This window comes from Pteropus medius, unplaced genomic scaffold (genome assembly GCF_902729225.1).
Source record: "Pteropus medius unplaced genomic scaffold, Ma_sr-lr_union100, whole genome shotgun sequence".
Classification (NCBI taxonomy): Eukaryota; Metazoa; Chordata; class Mammalia; order Chiroptera; family Pteropodidae; genus Pteropus; species Pteropus medius.
In genome coordinates, this window is record NW_024349797.1 from 17055074 (window position 1) to 17069881 (window position 14808).

The window sequence follows — 14808 nt, forward strand, 5'->3', positions numbered from 1 at the left end:
AGCTAGTTTACCTGAGATATTTGTGGAAAAGAGCGCTGACTTGGGGTTCATGGGCTTTGGTTTGTGACCGGATCTTTGCTGACTTTTAATGATTGAGATTCAAAAGTGGCATCTGGTTGGAGTGTACAGCTATGCTGGAGTCAGGGGGGACCCTCAGGACAGGAAGGGGCACATCCTAATGTCACACGGGGAGCATTAGGCAACGTGGTTTGTTATTTCCTGTGTAGTATTGAGATGTCATCAATCAACAGGCCTTTTTCCGTCTAGGATTTGGTGGGATTTTCAACTTTCCCTAGGAAGAGCACGGTCTCCATGGCTCTGTCGATCACCAGCAGCAGGAAGGATCTGTTAAAGAGGACGGACTGAGAGGAGTTGTCCTTTGACCGGAGCGTGAGCTTGGTGGCCGTGGCGGCTGCAGCCTCAGTACCCTCCTCACTGATGGTCAGCACAGCCTTGTGGGCAAACTGCCAAGGAAAAAACAAACATCAGAGCCCCCAGAGAGACACTTTTTTAAAACCGAGTTTTGGTATTTTGCCCAGGAATGGGGACACCCCCTCCAAGAAGCTTCAGGGTTGCAGTGTACGTCAAATGCCCGGCGTGAGATCTGCTCGGTCGATGGTAGCTGTTGTTGCCAGTAGTCAATCGGCTGTCAAGCATGGAGTTGAATTGTTACAAATAAGGACCAGAAAGAGCTAGGTTCGAGGCCTGGTTCTGCCACTTACTGCTGCAAAGGTTATTTAGGGGCTGTGTGCTTCACTTTCCAAATTTATGAAAGAGTGATAATAATCAGACATGTGCCATAAGGCTATTTAGTGAATTAAAAGAAATCAAAGTATGTATGTCATAGTAATTACTACAGTTATTGCATTGGAGATATAGGTTAGGTATTACTAAGTATTGGATTCCTTCTTGATCTTCTGCAGAAGAGATTCTTAACCTGCGGTTCATGTACTACTAAGCTTTAGGGCACCCGTGAACAATTACAGCCATCGTTTTCATATGTGAACATAAGCACATCATGGGACAACGTCCATTACGCCCATCATATTCCAGTGGGATTTCTCTGCATTTCTTCCCTGGACTCCAATGACCAAGGTCCCCTTCAGTGTCCCAGGACCATTTCTGACCATTATCTTCTTTTATCGAAATAAATTTTAGGTCAGGAATCAGAGACCCACATGCAGACAGGGGCTAGACATGTACCCTCAAAGAGATGAGGAGACCTCTTGTAACGGCATAGGGCCCACGGGGAGCCTAGAGGGTACACTCTGGCTAAAAGGGGTACTGATGGCTCAGCCCTGGCCAATGGCTGTTTGGACTCACTGTTGCCATGTAGGAACTGGGCTTGATGAATTGCTTCAAGAGAATGAGAAATCTAGAATTTTAGGCCCAGTATCCTACATTTTAGAAGTCAGCTCTCCCTTTTCCTTTCTTTCTCTTATTTTTTGACACTGCAGGCCAAACACAACATATCTACAGGATACTGATGGCTCATGGGCAGCCACATTATGACTTTAGCGTGAGGTCCTAGGCTCCGGGGAGGTGAGGTCAAAAGCCAGGTGAGCACCTGCTCATCCGCAGCAAGTGTTGGGCAGCGGTGCTGCCTGCCAGGGGCAAGCACGATTCTCAGAGAACTGTGGTTGGATCTTAGGGACATTTGTTTGATGAGGGATAACGGGTGCCTGTGTGTCAGAAGTATGATGGCCATAAAGCCACAGCCCCAGCAGCCATGACCTCTGGCCTTACTCCTGCCACAGAGAAGTCACTTCGCATCGCAAAACTCCGTTCCCTTATCAGTGAGATGAGAGTGCTCGACTGGTCAGTCGCTACAGGCCCTTCCAACTGAGGCTCTCATGTAAATATTCTCATATACCAACTCACTTTGGAAACCTTCAGGGAGTTCCTCTTTGTGATTCCAGAAAAATCGGCATTTTTGTCGAAGGCATCCTGGATGCCCATCTTTGGGAGGATGGTTACCAGGTTGTAGGAGGTAGAAATGGAAAACTTTGGAATGAACACCTCTATCCACCTGTAGGGAAGGAGAAGGGAAGAGATGAAGTCACAAGCCCTGGATCCCCATCTCTGCTTCTTGGCGGCATTTCAGAAGATTGTTTTACCACCAGACCTTGCTGGTTGCATCTAAAGGGGTCAACCAACCCAAGATGCTCTGGAAGTCAATCTTCTGGATGAGCAAGTCCAGCCCTAAAGATAAATGAGATGAAAAATGAGGCCCCTGATGAAGTAGGAGACAGGACAGAGAAGGAGGTCCAGCAAGGGAGCTCATGGCGGAGGCAAATGGGAGGCACTGGGCAGTAATGGAAGCACGTCTACCACCCCCGGCCCAGAATGCCTCTCATTAGCCCTTCCTGAGACTAACTCTGCCACTCTCAGAGAGCAGCAAAGTCTAATAGAACTTTCTGAAAAGTTAGAAATATTCTACATCTGTGCTGTCCGATATGGTACCCACTGGCCATAAGTGGTTATTGAGCAACTTGAATGTGGCTAGTACCAACAAAGAGTTACATTTTTCATTTTATTTAATTTTAATTAATTTAAATTTAAATAACCGCACGTGGCTAGCATCTACTATGTTGGACAGCACGATCCTAGAGTTTGGCACATTTTTTTCTTCCTCTGCAATGGTTTTCCTGGACCAGAAGTGAACAGCCCACACTCACCGAGCATTTACTATGTGCTAGGTGTTGTCTCGTGAATGTTATCTCCATTTTAATAACAGTAAAACTTAATTTCAGTGCTTTGCCCAAGGTCATGTACTTAGTAAGTCACAGAAATGAAAGCACGAAAGTGTTAGACAGGCACTTCGGTCCTCATTGATGGACTTCTTGTGACATCTAGTTCAATGGACAGCGCTCACTTCCCTGATGCTGTCTCCTGAGCTGGACGGGCCATCTCGTTCTTCTCTCCGTTCTGTCTCTTTACAGACGCTCCCGCCCCCATCGCCAGTCTCTGAGCTGGCATCTCTTCCTCTATGCAGCCCTGAAGAAACCTCTGAGATATCCTACGGTGTCCTTTGATCCCCAACTTTGCATCTTCACGAGTGCTGTTTCCTTTACCAAAAATGCCTTTTCTAAGCCTCTGTCCTATCCATACCTTCATGTTCTATCCATACTTTTGGCTCAAATGCACCCCTTCCTTGAAGCCTTCCCTCGATCCCAGCTGAAACAGATCTCTCTTTGCTCAGAAGCATCTCAGCACTCTGCCAGCCCTCCCCCAGGCATTGATCTTTGTCTTTCTTTAATTACGCTTATCTCTGATCTGTTTTTTCTTTCCTCTTAGACTATGAGCCTCTGGGAATGATGCCCACCGGCCAAGAGAATATTGCTAAGAGATCATACATAAGACTTTGACACTCCTTTTTATCTTATGGTTAACATTCCTCTGATACTCTCTATAATTATGTAATTATAGAACAAATAATAATGTTACTATCAGCTAACATTTATTGAACACTTACTATCTCCCCAGCGTTCTTCTCAGTACTTCATAAATATTAACTCATTTTATCTTTTCAGCAACCTATGAGTTCAATATTATTATCCTCATTTTGCAGGTGAGCATCAAAGCTTTTTTGTTTATTTTTATGCGCTTGTGCCATGAGATTAAATATCAGATTGGCTGATAGAGTGAGCTCTGCTAGCACAGAAGAGCTATAGTGATAAGTTTGCAGGGACATGTTAGCTACATGGCTTTGGGGCATTCACTTTCTCTCTTGGAGTCTCTGTTCCCTTATCTTTGAATGGTGCGATAACATTCCTCATCTGTCAGATGATTGTGCAGTTCAAGTGAGAACAAACACACATGCAGAGCACCAAGCTTACTGCCCAACATACAGTTGGTCTCGCTTTACAGAAGCAATTATTCAACAGCCACTATCACGGTCTCTCTCCCACTCTCGGATGTACACCATCACCAGGCTCAGGCCGCTGCAAATTGACACAGATGCCCACCTCTTCTGGAGTGAGTGGCTCCACCTCCTCAGTGTTCTAGATGACAAGGCTTGTTCCAGCTGCTTCATCTTGCCCTGGCTGGGGAGGACAAAGAAGGCCACGGTGTCTCCACTGTAGTCCATCTGCAGCACAGAGCAATTCAGCTGCGGATCCACCACGAAAGAAAATCGCTCCATCTGGTGCATCATTGGGACCATCACCGTCCTCTTGCCCACCAGGAATGGGTATCTCTGAATCGTATACATAGGATTAAAGGGCTTCTCCCACTTGGCTAGCACAAAGAAGAGGAGAGAGGTCTTTATGTCACATTGCAATTAGTGAAGTGAAGACAGCAAAATGGTGAAATTCTGAAAACTCTCTCTTCCGTAAAATCAGTGAGAGAACTGTCAATAATAGTTAATGGAAATTAACAATGGTTAATAAAAATCAACCAAATGCTTTCGGCAAACTGGGAAACTATTAAAGAAAAACAGCTAAATTTTGGTAAGAAGAGTGAACTTTGTGGTATTTTAACATGCTCTATTTCCATTCCCCACCCCCTCTAACTCTTCAGTAGCCTTGAGAAGTAATAGCCTGAACTTGCAATGAAATCCAGCAACCTGACAGCCACTGAAAGGGAGAAAGTGGGGTGGCTGGAACCCTTTCAAAGACTCACTCCGAAAGAGTTTTCATTATTCATGCTGTCTTGTACTTCTCTGGAAGGCATCATTTATAGAGCTGCCTGTATTTGATCTGACTTGGAACTCAACCAAAGCAAAAAGCCATTTCCTCAGGGAAAATTAGTCAAAAATAGTTATCGGCAGTGAGAAATTTTGCAGCTGCTTGAGACAGTGGATAATACTTAGGGAAAACAATCAACTAATCAAAAAGCTTAACAGGACAGGCTGAGGGTGACCGTAGTAGGGTGCCATCTGCAAAAATGACAGAGTAAGGACCTCTGTCTGCATATTTACCCTTTCACAAAGGCAACAAGAAAAACTGGCAAAATAGTCAGAGTAAGCTTTTTCAGAGCTCTGGAAATTAACCAAAGGCTTGCAGCAAACTGGGGAGAGTTTTTTCGAGAAAAAATGGTTGAATCTCAATGAGAACAGTCAATTCTGAGACATGTAAACTTGCACTAGTCTCATCCTCCACTCTCTAGCTCAGCAGTAGCCTTGAAAAATAGCAGACTGTATTCCCAGTACCAGAGGTGGAGGAACAGAGCAGAAGAAATGTTAAAGCCTTATTCCCAAAGAACTGTAATTATTTTATCTGTCTGAGAGTTTCCTGGAAGACCCCACTTACAAGGTTGATTAAAGCTCACTCAGTGCTAAAAGCCTTCTCTCCCAGGGTCAGGGAGTATTTGTTAGAAAAAATTACAACTGAGTGTTTTAGCTGAATGGTTACCTGGATGAGGATAACAGATGGGACAAACAATAGACTAATCAAAAAAATCTAAAAGAAAAAGCTGAGAAAAAAAAATGGAAAGTTCCAGTATACCCAGGGCATTTAGAGTCTGTATTCAAATGTAAAGCTGTATGCATATTTGAAAAAAAAAGAAATAGGAAAAGGCTGTAAGTTCTTACCTCTGGGCTGTCCTTGAGAGTCTGCACAGCAAGTGGAGGCTGAATCAGAGTTATAATTTGCCTCGTTGAGTGTTGATGGCATGCCCCATCATGCACACAAAGACTTTGTGCAAATGCACTGTTCCAGGCATTTAAGACATCTCTGCTCAATCATAGCTGACCATTTAATTAACCAAGAAGAGACTTAAGTGGCCACATATAACAAAGTATAGATTTTAAAAAATTAGTTCAGAAATATTACTTAACAAACAATTACTGCAGCAAGCGACCACAACAAACCCTGGGGAAGGGGAAGAATCTGACGTTCAGAGTTGCCTCATTACATTCTTTAAAAAATCCAGCTTTTACAAAAAAACATGAGGCATGAAAATAAAGTATGGACCATAAACAAGGAAAAAGCAATCTACTAATATCAGAAATGAAAGGAGCACCACTATAGGTCCTATGGACATTAAAAGGAAAATAAAAGAATACTATGAAGAACTCTTATGTTCACAAAGTTGATAACGTAGATGAAATGGTCCAATTCCTTGAAAGACACAACTTGCCAAAACTTACATAAGTAGTAATAGACAATGCGATTAGGCTTATATCTATTTTTTAAAAAACTGACAATAATTAATAACTTTTCAAAATAGAAAGTACTAAGTCCAGATGGATTCACTGGTGAGTTCTACTGAACATTTAAGAAAGAAATTATGCCAATTCTCAACAATCTCTTTCAGAGGAAAGAAGCAGAGAGAATACTTTCTAACTCGTTCTATGAAGTCCGCATTACCCGAATCCCAGAACCAGACAAAGATATTATAAGGAAAGAAAACTATAGACCCAGAGCTTTCATCAATATTGATGCAAAAGTCCTCAACAAAATATTAGCAAATCAAATATGGCAAGGTACAGAAAGAATTATACGCCATGACAAAATGGGGCTTATCCCAGGTTTGCAAATTTGGTTCAACATTCTAAAATCAATTAATGTAATCCATCACATAAACAGGCTAAGCAAGAAAAATTACATAATCATATCAATGGATGCAGAAAAAACATTTGACAAAATTGAACAACAACTCATGATACTCAGTAAACTACGAATAGAAGAGAACGCCCCCAATTGATAAAGAATATCTACAAAACAAAATAAAACAAACAAACAAAAAACCCTTATAGCTAACATAATACTTAATGGTAAGAAACTCAAATCTTCCTCCATTAAGGTCAGGTACAATGCAAGGATGGCCCCTTTTACCACTCCTTTTCAACACTGTACCGGAAGTTCTAGCTAATGCAATAAGACAAGAAAAGGAAATAAAAGGTTACAGATTGTGAAGAAAGAAATGAAACCGTCTTTGTTTGTAGATGACATGATTGTCTATGTAGAAAATTCAAAAGAGTCAACAAAAGAATTCCTGGAACGAATAAGTGATTATAGCAAGGTTGCAAGTTACAAAAGGTTAGTATACAAAAGTCAATCAATTTTCTATATATTGGTAATGAACAAGTAGAATTTGAGATTAAAAACATAATACCATTTACATTAACATCCATAAAATGAAATACTTAGGTATAAATCTAACTAAATATGTATAAGATCTATATGAAGAAAACTACAAAACTCTGATAAATGAAATTGTATAACTAAATAAATGAAAAGATATTCTCCGATCATGGATAGAAAGACTCAATATTGTCAAGATGTCAGTTCTTCCCAACATGATGTATAAATTTAATGAAATCCTAATCAATACCCTAAGAAGTTATATTGTATGTATCAATAAACCAATTCTAAAGTTTATATCGAGATGCAAAAGACCCAGAATAGGCAACACAATATTGAAGGAGAAGAACAAAGTTGGAATAGGTAACATTGTATGCAAAATAATAAATCTAGACACAGGCCTTACACCCTTCACAAAAATTAACTCAAAATTGATCATAGACCTAAATGTAAAACACAAATCTATAAAATACCTAGAAGACAAAATAATAGAAAACCTAGGTGACCTAGGATATGGCAATGACTTTTTAGATATAATACTAAAGGCATGATACATAAAAGAAATAATTGATAAGCTGGGCTTCATTAAAATTCAAATTTTCTGCTCTAGAAGACAATGTCAAGAGAATGAGAAAATGAACCACAGACAGGAAGCAAATATTTTCAAAAATGTGCATTTGATAAAGAACTGTTACCCAAAATATACTAAGAACTCTTAAAATTTAGCAATAGAAAGCCACTGGATTAAAAAATGAGCCAAAGACCTTGACAAGCATCTGATCAAAGAAGATATAGAGATGGCAAATAAACATATAAAAAGATGTTCTACATCATATGCCATCAGGGAAATGCAAATTAAAACAACAATGAGATACCACTACACACCTATTCAAATGGCCAAAATCTGGAACAGTGACAGCACCAAACGCTGGCGGGGAGGTAGCAACAGGAGCTCTCATTCATTGCTGATGAGAATGCAGGATAGCGTAGGCACTTTGGAAGAAAGTTTAGTGGTTTCTTTCAAAACCAAACATACTGTTGCCTTACAATCCTGCAATCATGCTCCTTGGTATAAGGAATGAAAAATTATGTTCACAGATTTACCGGTTGGTTTTCCCTGATAGGTTTTTGAGAGCTTGAGTTAATGTTGAATTTAAACAGACTTTCCAATTAAAGATTTTTTAATTTTGTTTTTAAATAAAATACATCTGACTGGTAAAAAAAAAAATAAAAGCTATGTTCACAGAAAGATCTTCACTTATTATATGATTCTATTTATATGAAAGGTCCAGTATAGGCAAATTTATAAAGACAGAAAGTATATTACTTTTTGCTGGAGAAAGAGCAGGAATGAGGAATGACTGTTAATGAATGGTTTTTTTTTTTTTGAGATGATAATAATGTTTTGGAATTAATAATAGAGGTATTTGCACAAACTTGCAGATATACTAAAAACCAAAACCCACTGAATTATATAATTTAAAGCGATGAATGGTTTGTGAATTATATTTCAATAAAATTAAGTTAAATGGAACAACATACATTAAGCTCAGGAAACTTAGTAGGGGCTCAAAGCATATTAATTATGTTTCTTTCTCCTCTCACATTGCAGAATAGATGGATAACTGAGTAGAAGGATAGGTAAATGGGTGGATACAGGGAGAGATGAGTAGATGAAGGGAGAAATGTATGCATAAAAGGAGGGAGAAAGGAAGAGAAGAGAGAGGAAATGGGAGAGGGATGGTGTAATAGCATCCATGATAACTCTGCCTAGAGAGTCTGGACACTTCAACCCCAAACGCAACCCTGTAAGGGTGGCTTTATCATCCATCCATCCAGTTAGCACGAAGACTGGTTCACATCGGGCACTCAGTACACAGCAGATCTTTTAAAGCAATATTTCTAGGATCATGGAGTGAGTACGGCACAGAGGTAAAATTCAAACCCAGGGTTGTCCAGCTTTATAGCTGAAGCTTATTCTGCTGCAACAGTGTCTTTGTAAATTGTAAAGCTCTAGGCAGATGTGCAGGGCATGTGAATGACAGTCACACTGGCCTGTCTGCACTTCTGCGTCTCTGAATGTGTTTTCACCTTTGAATTTCTCTCTTAAACTGTGGTGTCAGAGAGCTCTGTGCCCCTGCTCAAAACCTTCACGGGCAGTGGGGCAACTACTGGTGGCAAGAGATAAGGTCCTTTCTCCCAAGCTAATTTCCAGCAGATTTTCCTTATAGGCTGCCCACTGAGGCCAGTGTTAGCCTCTCAGGACACATAGTCAGGCTATACAAAGACAGGACTGAATGAGCCCATGTTATCATTGATGCACTGAGGCTAAGGGAAGGAACATGAGATCTCCAAGGTCAAGCAGCCATCTAGTTACGAAGCTAGTTAGAACTTAGGCCTTTCTACTGCTCCACCCTGCTGTCTAGGGTTTGTCTAGCTTGCTTATTTGACTGGATGGAGGTGTGGGGCAGAAAACAGACATTAAAATCAAAATCAACCTCTCAGAGCCTTACCTTTAAAGAAAATGTAGTTCACCAGGACCATGGCTGTCAGAGGTTCAAGGCCTTGGATTAAGTCTACAACCTTCCCTTTGGTTTTCTTCTCCACATAGCCGTTGATCTTTTCCTGGGCAGTAGAAGGGTTGGAAAAATCTGTAGAAGAGACTTCTGACTCATACAGACTCTTGACATTGTCCAAGAAATTTGTCTGCAGCTGCAGCTCCTTTTCAATGAAGAGGACACTCCCCATCTTCAAGTCTAGATCTTTGCTGGGGATGCTGAGTGAGTGGACCAGATGCTGGAAGTTCTGGTGAATGGTGGACTCCGGCGTGTGTGTGAGGTTGAACCCCATGCTTTGAAGGATCTGGGTCTTGGTGGCTGAGCGGGCCCCGAGGGAGAGCATGCCCAGGGAGGTCAAGACACTCACGGGAGAGAAAAAGATATTCTGACTCGGGGTCTTCAAAACCAGTCTCTGGTACAGGCGGAAGGCAAAGTTGGTGTTGCTGGAAGACACCCAGGCAGCGGGGCTGCTCTTTGTGAAGAGAGGGCGGGGGGATCCTTTGCTAGGGGGACTGATTGGGGACACACAATAGATTGGCGCACAGAGGCTAATGACTAAGAAAACTCGATAAAAGGAAAATGCCATTTTGGAACGAAGTAAGTCTGCAAGAGAGGAAAGAACCATTGAGAGGTGGTAAGCTGAGGGTCCAGCCCCTGAATCAGAGACTTTGCAACACTCCACACCGTTAGCAATTGAACGGGGACAAGCTGGACAGTTAGCAGAGTGGGTTCTCTTGTATAACCTCGTTCGACCCTCACGATAACCACCTGATATAGATATTATGGTTGTCTTGTTTTACAGGTGAGTAAACAGACCTCAGAGCGGTTGTGTAATTTATCTCAGGTCACACAGCTCGTCTGTTCTGCTTGGAATTCAGTCAGGTCTCAAATCCCAAATCTCAGATCCCATGCTCTTTGCTGTTTCTGCTTCACAGGCTTATTTTTTAAGAAGCGAGATAGCAAAACCAGATTGCAAAGTATTAGAAAGTGGTATCTTACCCCTTGGAAATCCCTCCCAGTATTCTTTGTCCCCTTTGTGTAGATCTGATCATATTCCCACCATGGTCAGATCTACACAACATGCCGGTAAATGCCTGTGGCAGACATCCCAACTACGTTGATGTCCCTCAAAAAGTGGAAACTCAGAGCAGAAGCCTGTCCTGGAACGGCGGGCCTCCAAGTGCCTTGAGTGTGGCTAGCTCTAGCCACGCCTGCCTGCTCCCCCACAGGCCTCATCCAGCAAGACTCTGGCACCAGGAAGATTTTAGACTACATGATCCAACGGCAGTCGGACACAAGTGGATTTGGTGTAAGACAGGGTTGGTTTTGCATCTAACTCTTGCGTTCACGGAAGTTTTTAACTTCTCTTGACCTCAGTTTTCTGTTTCTGCTCTGTGACATAAGGATAATTATCTGTACCTTACAGAGTCGTTCAGAGGATTGAGTGTGATGAGGTCACTTGTCTATGTCAGGCCAGTTCTAATACGATAGCCACTCAAAAACCTCTTTGTCGAAACTGAATCCGTGTAAAGTGAATAACATATTATCATACCAGGCGTGATTAAAATGAGAAGAAACTATGTAAAAGAATATTTAATCTCAATGAGTAATTCTTTTGGGAAATTACGAATTTCTCTCCATTTTCATTTATTGGACGGGATAATTTTTGTTTTATAGTTTTGTATCTATTTGTTTGACTAAAGCTGAGTTTTCTCTCTAAGCTACACTCACATGTATCCACCCACCTACTGAGCTCTTTATCCGCACAGTCTAAACTGATCTCTTAAGCCACTCCCCGCCCTGAGCCCACTCCTTCTTCCCTCCAAGGTGGTCACGTCACCCATGCTGTCATCCGAGTGAGAAGACTGACGACCACTCTGTGCTCTTTTGTCACCCTCCTTCCCCACGCCCAGGGAGTCGCCAACCGTTCTTCCTTCTCGAAACATCTCGAGCCCCACCTCTCTCCTTTCCCTTGCCCTGCCTGTGGTCCGGACCCTCTGATCTCTCCCCTGAACGGTCCCGAAGGCTTCTGGACTCATCTCTCTCCTTCCAGCCATGCTCCTTCAAATTGATTTTTCTTCCAGTTGCCAGAGTAAACCCCACCCATCTGACTCTGCACCGAAAATCACCTCCTGGAGGAGAGAGTCCAAACTCTCTGTTTGACTGACACCTTCCGAAGGCTGGCCCCTTCCCCTCTCTTTAGCCCGACTGCCAGCCAGTGCACCCATCTGCAGCCTTCCTGCACTCTGCAGCAATGGCCGACAGCTCAGATCCAGCTCCCTGCATCCCATTTTCCCATCCCCCCTAACCCCGCCTCAGACATGACACTCCCTGCTCCTAACGCCTCTGTGCCTTGGAACAAACTGATTGCTCTCCTGGGATGTCCCTCCCATTGCTCATGGAAAAGCCCTTCTCTCTCACTCTCGAAAACTCTACTTAGCTGTTTACCTCCTTGAGAGCCGCCCCACCTCCTTCCCTGTCATGACTTCATCGCTTTCTCTCCTACTGCTGAAACTTGATTCTGCTTCTATTGCTGCGTGGATTATCGTGGACTGCATGCATGTCTACCTGATGATCAGTAAGTTCTTCGACGAATAGGAACCATTTATTTATAATTCGTGCAGTCAGTACATTTAGTTGGACATGTGAACACATACAGGCTCTATATGAGGTATTGGGGCTACAGTGGAAGACTATAAACAGAGTCCTTGACCTTCGAGAGCTTATTAGGAAGATGGACAATCAGCAAATATCACCAGATATGAGAAGTGTGGGATGGTAGTACAGGCTTTGGGCATATCTATGTCCTGGGAAATACAGCTTCTACTGGAAGTGACAGCCAGTTAAGACTTGAAAAAACGTTTAAAAACGTGAAGGGAAGAGAGGAGGAGAGGCTTAGGCTGAGAGCTGCCTGGCACCAGTAGATCTGAAGAACAGAAAAGTTCCCACAGAACAGAATCTCGACCCTAGAAAGGCTGGTGAAAAAGGGGACAGGGAGTGGTGAGAGACCAGCTGCAGAACGCAGAGGCCTTGTGCAGGCCTTGTGCACAGACTGGACTCCGCGCCATGGGACCCACTGAAGGGTTGATGCAGGCGACCGCCTCAATGCAAATAGTTTCCAACGATTGTTCTGGGAGCTACACGTACCACTCATTGCTCTACCTGCCTGCAGCTCATTATGATGATTATGATGCACAATATAGGGGCTCAATAGACACTTGGTGCACTGGGCTGAGTTGAAAGAGCATTTACACTCGCGCCGGAACCATGGTGGAAGTGGATAAAGGAGAGAGAAAGGTAGGACTAAAACCTTGAGTTTCTCCTATTCAATGAGCTTTGTGACAGGCGGGGGTCTTCAGGAAGCCATGTGAGAATGCGGGGTTTGTAGCACACCTGTGATGAGCCGGGATATGCAAGATGCCGTGACGGACTGGGGATCTGCAGGACACCCTGTGATGAGCTGGGGGTCTGCTGTGCTAACTTGAGTAGCAATGACTGGGCAGAAGCACTTGATTTTGACAACCAGCTGAAAGTCAGAGCCAAAGCAAGGCCATTTGCTTCCTCACAGCCTCAAAGCAATAAATTACGTTTAAAGAATGCAGCCTTGTGTAATTACCTTTGTATTAGGTTACCTCCCTGAGCCTTTCTCTCTCTCTCTCCCCAGACTTTCGAAGGCACCCTTCGATTCCATCTCAAGACTCACACTTCTCTCTTCTGTATTTAAACACTCCCTCCCCACTGGATCCTTGCCATTGGTTTTTAAATACATTCATGTCTTGCCCATTAAAACAAACAAACCACGAACAAACAACACAATACAATTCTTTCTTTCACCCTCTCATTCCCTGTAGCTACTGCCCCATTTCCGTCCTCCCTATCACAGCCCAAATCTCCAAGAACTATGAATCCACGGCCTCCATGGCCTCGCCTCCCACTCACTCCCTGGTCCACTCCTGTGCATCTTCTGGGTCCAACCCACGAACGTGTCTAGGTTCTCATCTTATCTGACTTTTCAGTAGCATCTAGAGACCACACTCGGCATTTCATCAATCCTGCCCTTTGGCTCTGTGACACCATGTCCTCCTGGATTTCTCCTGTTTGTCTGCTCTTTCTCTTTCGTCACCTGGGCTGGTTTCCCTGCTCCTGCGCTGTCCTTATGTGTTAGTGAGGCCTCAGCACCCGGTCCTTGGTTGTGACCCTCTCTTCACTTTGATCTCTCCTCTCTCGTGTCACACACCACCCATCGCTTCCTTACTAGGAAACGTGAATCACTTATTTAAATCCCCAGCCCAGACCTTTCCTCTGAACTCCATATATCTAACTACCTCCTTGATGACTCCTCCTGATGTGGCAAATAAACCTTAAACTCCGTAAGACCCAAACTGAATTCAGACTTTTATCCAAACACCATCTCCCAACGAAAGTCACAGCCCAAACCTCTTTCGATATTTCCATCCACAGCCCCACCGCTCACTTCCTTATTCAAACCTAAGCCTCATCTTTGCACGTCTTTCTTCCTCATTCCCCATGTCGACATTTAACCTATTTTAAGTGTTCCAATAGCCTCCCATTTCCCAGAGTGCGCAGTGAAATCTTTGGTCGAACCTGCATTGCTTGGGCTCCGCTGGCTTCTCTGACTTCAACTCAAAGCCTCTTGCTCGGGACTGCTGTGTTCAGCCATTCTGTCCATTTTTATGATCCGCACATGTGATATTTGCTGTTCCCTTCTCCTGGAGCGTTCTCCTCACACCCCTCACCAAACTCTTTTCCTAATTAATTTCTATTTATTGGTTAGGTCCTAGCTCATGTCACTTCCTCAAGAAAGCTCCCTTTGACCACCCAGAGAAGGAAATTTCCTCCTATTAAATGTTTTTATAGAACCATCAACCTCTTAACGAAATACTCACCACTGTCATAATATCACATTTACTTACTTGCGTGACTGAAAAGTTAATGAATTAGGGAAATTGCCTATTTTTTTCTCTCTGTACATCATTGTGTGACCAATACTAAGGGCTCGGTAAGTGTGTGATAAGTGAGTGAGTGAATGAATGAATGAATGAATGAGTAAATAAATGAATGGAAATATAAATGAGCAATTTACCTCTGAGGGTTGATACTGACTGGAAATGAGCAAGGGAGAATTTTTTAAGGTCTTTTAGGATTAATTAAAGTGATAATTACACAAGTATGTACATATATAAAATTTGAATTGATGTACA

General features: G+C 42.8%; 1 protein-coding gene across 1 annotated transcript; it reads right to left on the reverse strand.

The window, feature by feature from the left end:
• Positions 1-263: 263 nt before the first annotated feature.
• SERPINA9 (serpin family A member 9) lies at positions 264-9944 on the reverse strand. Its single transcript, XM_039884342.1, has 4 exons — positions 9542-9944; positions 3969-4239; positions 1882-2029; positions 264-464 (listed from the first exon to the last, which is right to left on the reverse strand). Exons 1-4 carry the CDS (start codon positions 9927-9929, stop codon positions 264-266), a joined length of 1008 nt encoding a protein of 335 aa, XP_039740276.1. The 5' UTR covers positions 9930-9944.
• Positions 9945-14808: the final 4864 nt, after the last annotated feature.

Coding starts and splice junctions, on each gene's coding strand:
- SERPINA9 (XM_039884342.1), bottom strand. CDS start 9,929: ATGCTCTCCCTCGGGGCCCGCTCAGCCACCAAGACCCAGATCCTTCAA. Junction 2,030..3,968: donor AGCCACTCACTCCAGAAGAG/GTGGGCATCTGT, acceptor CCTTCCCTACAG/GTGGATAGAGGTGTTCATTC. Junction 465..1,881: donor ACTCCCTGAAGGTTTCCAAA/GTGAGTTGGTAT, acceptor TTTCCTTGGCAG/TTTGCCCACAAGGCTGTGCT.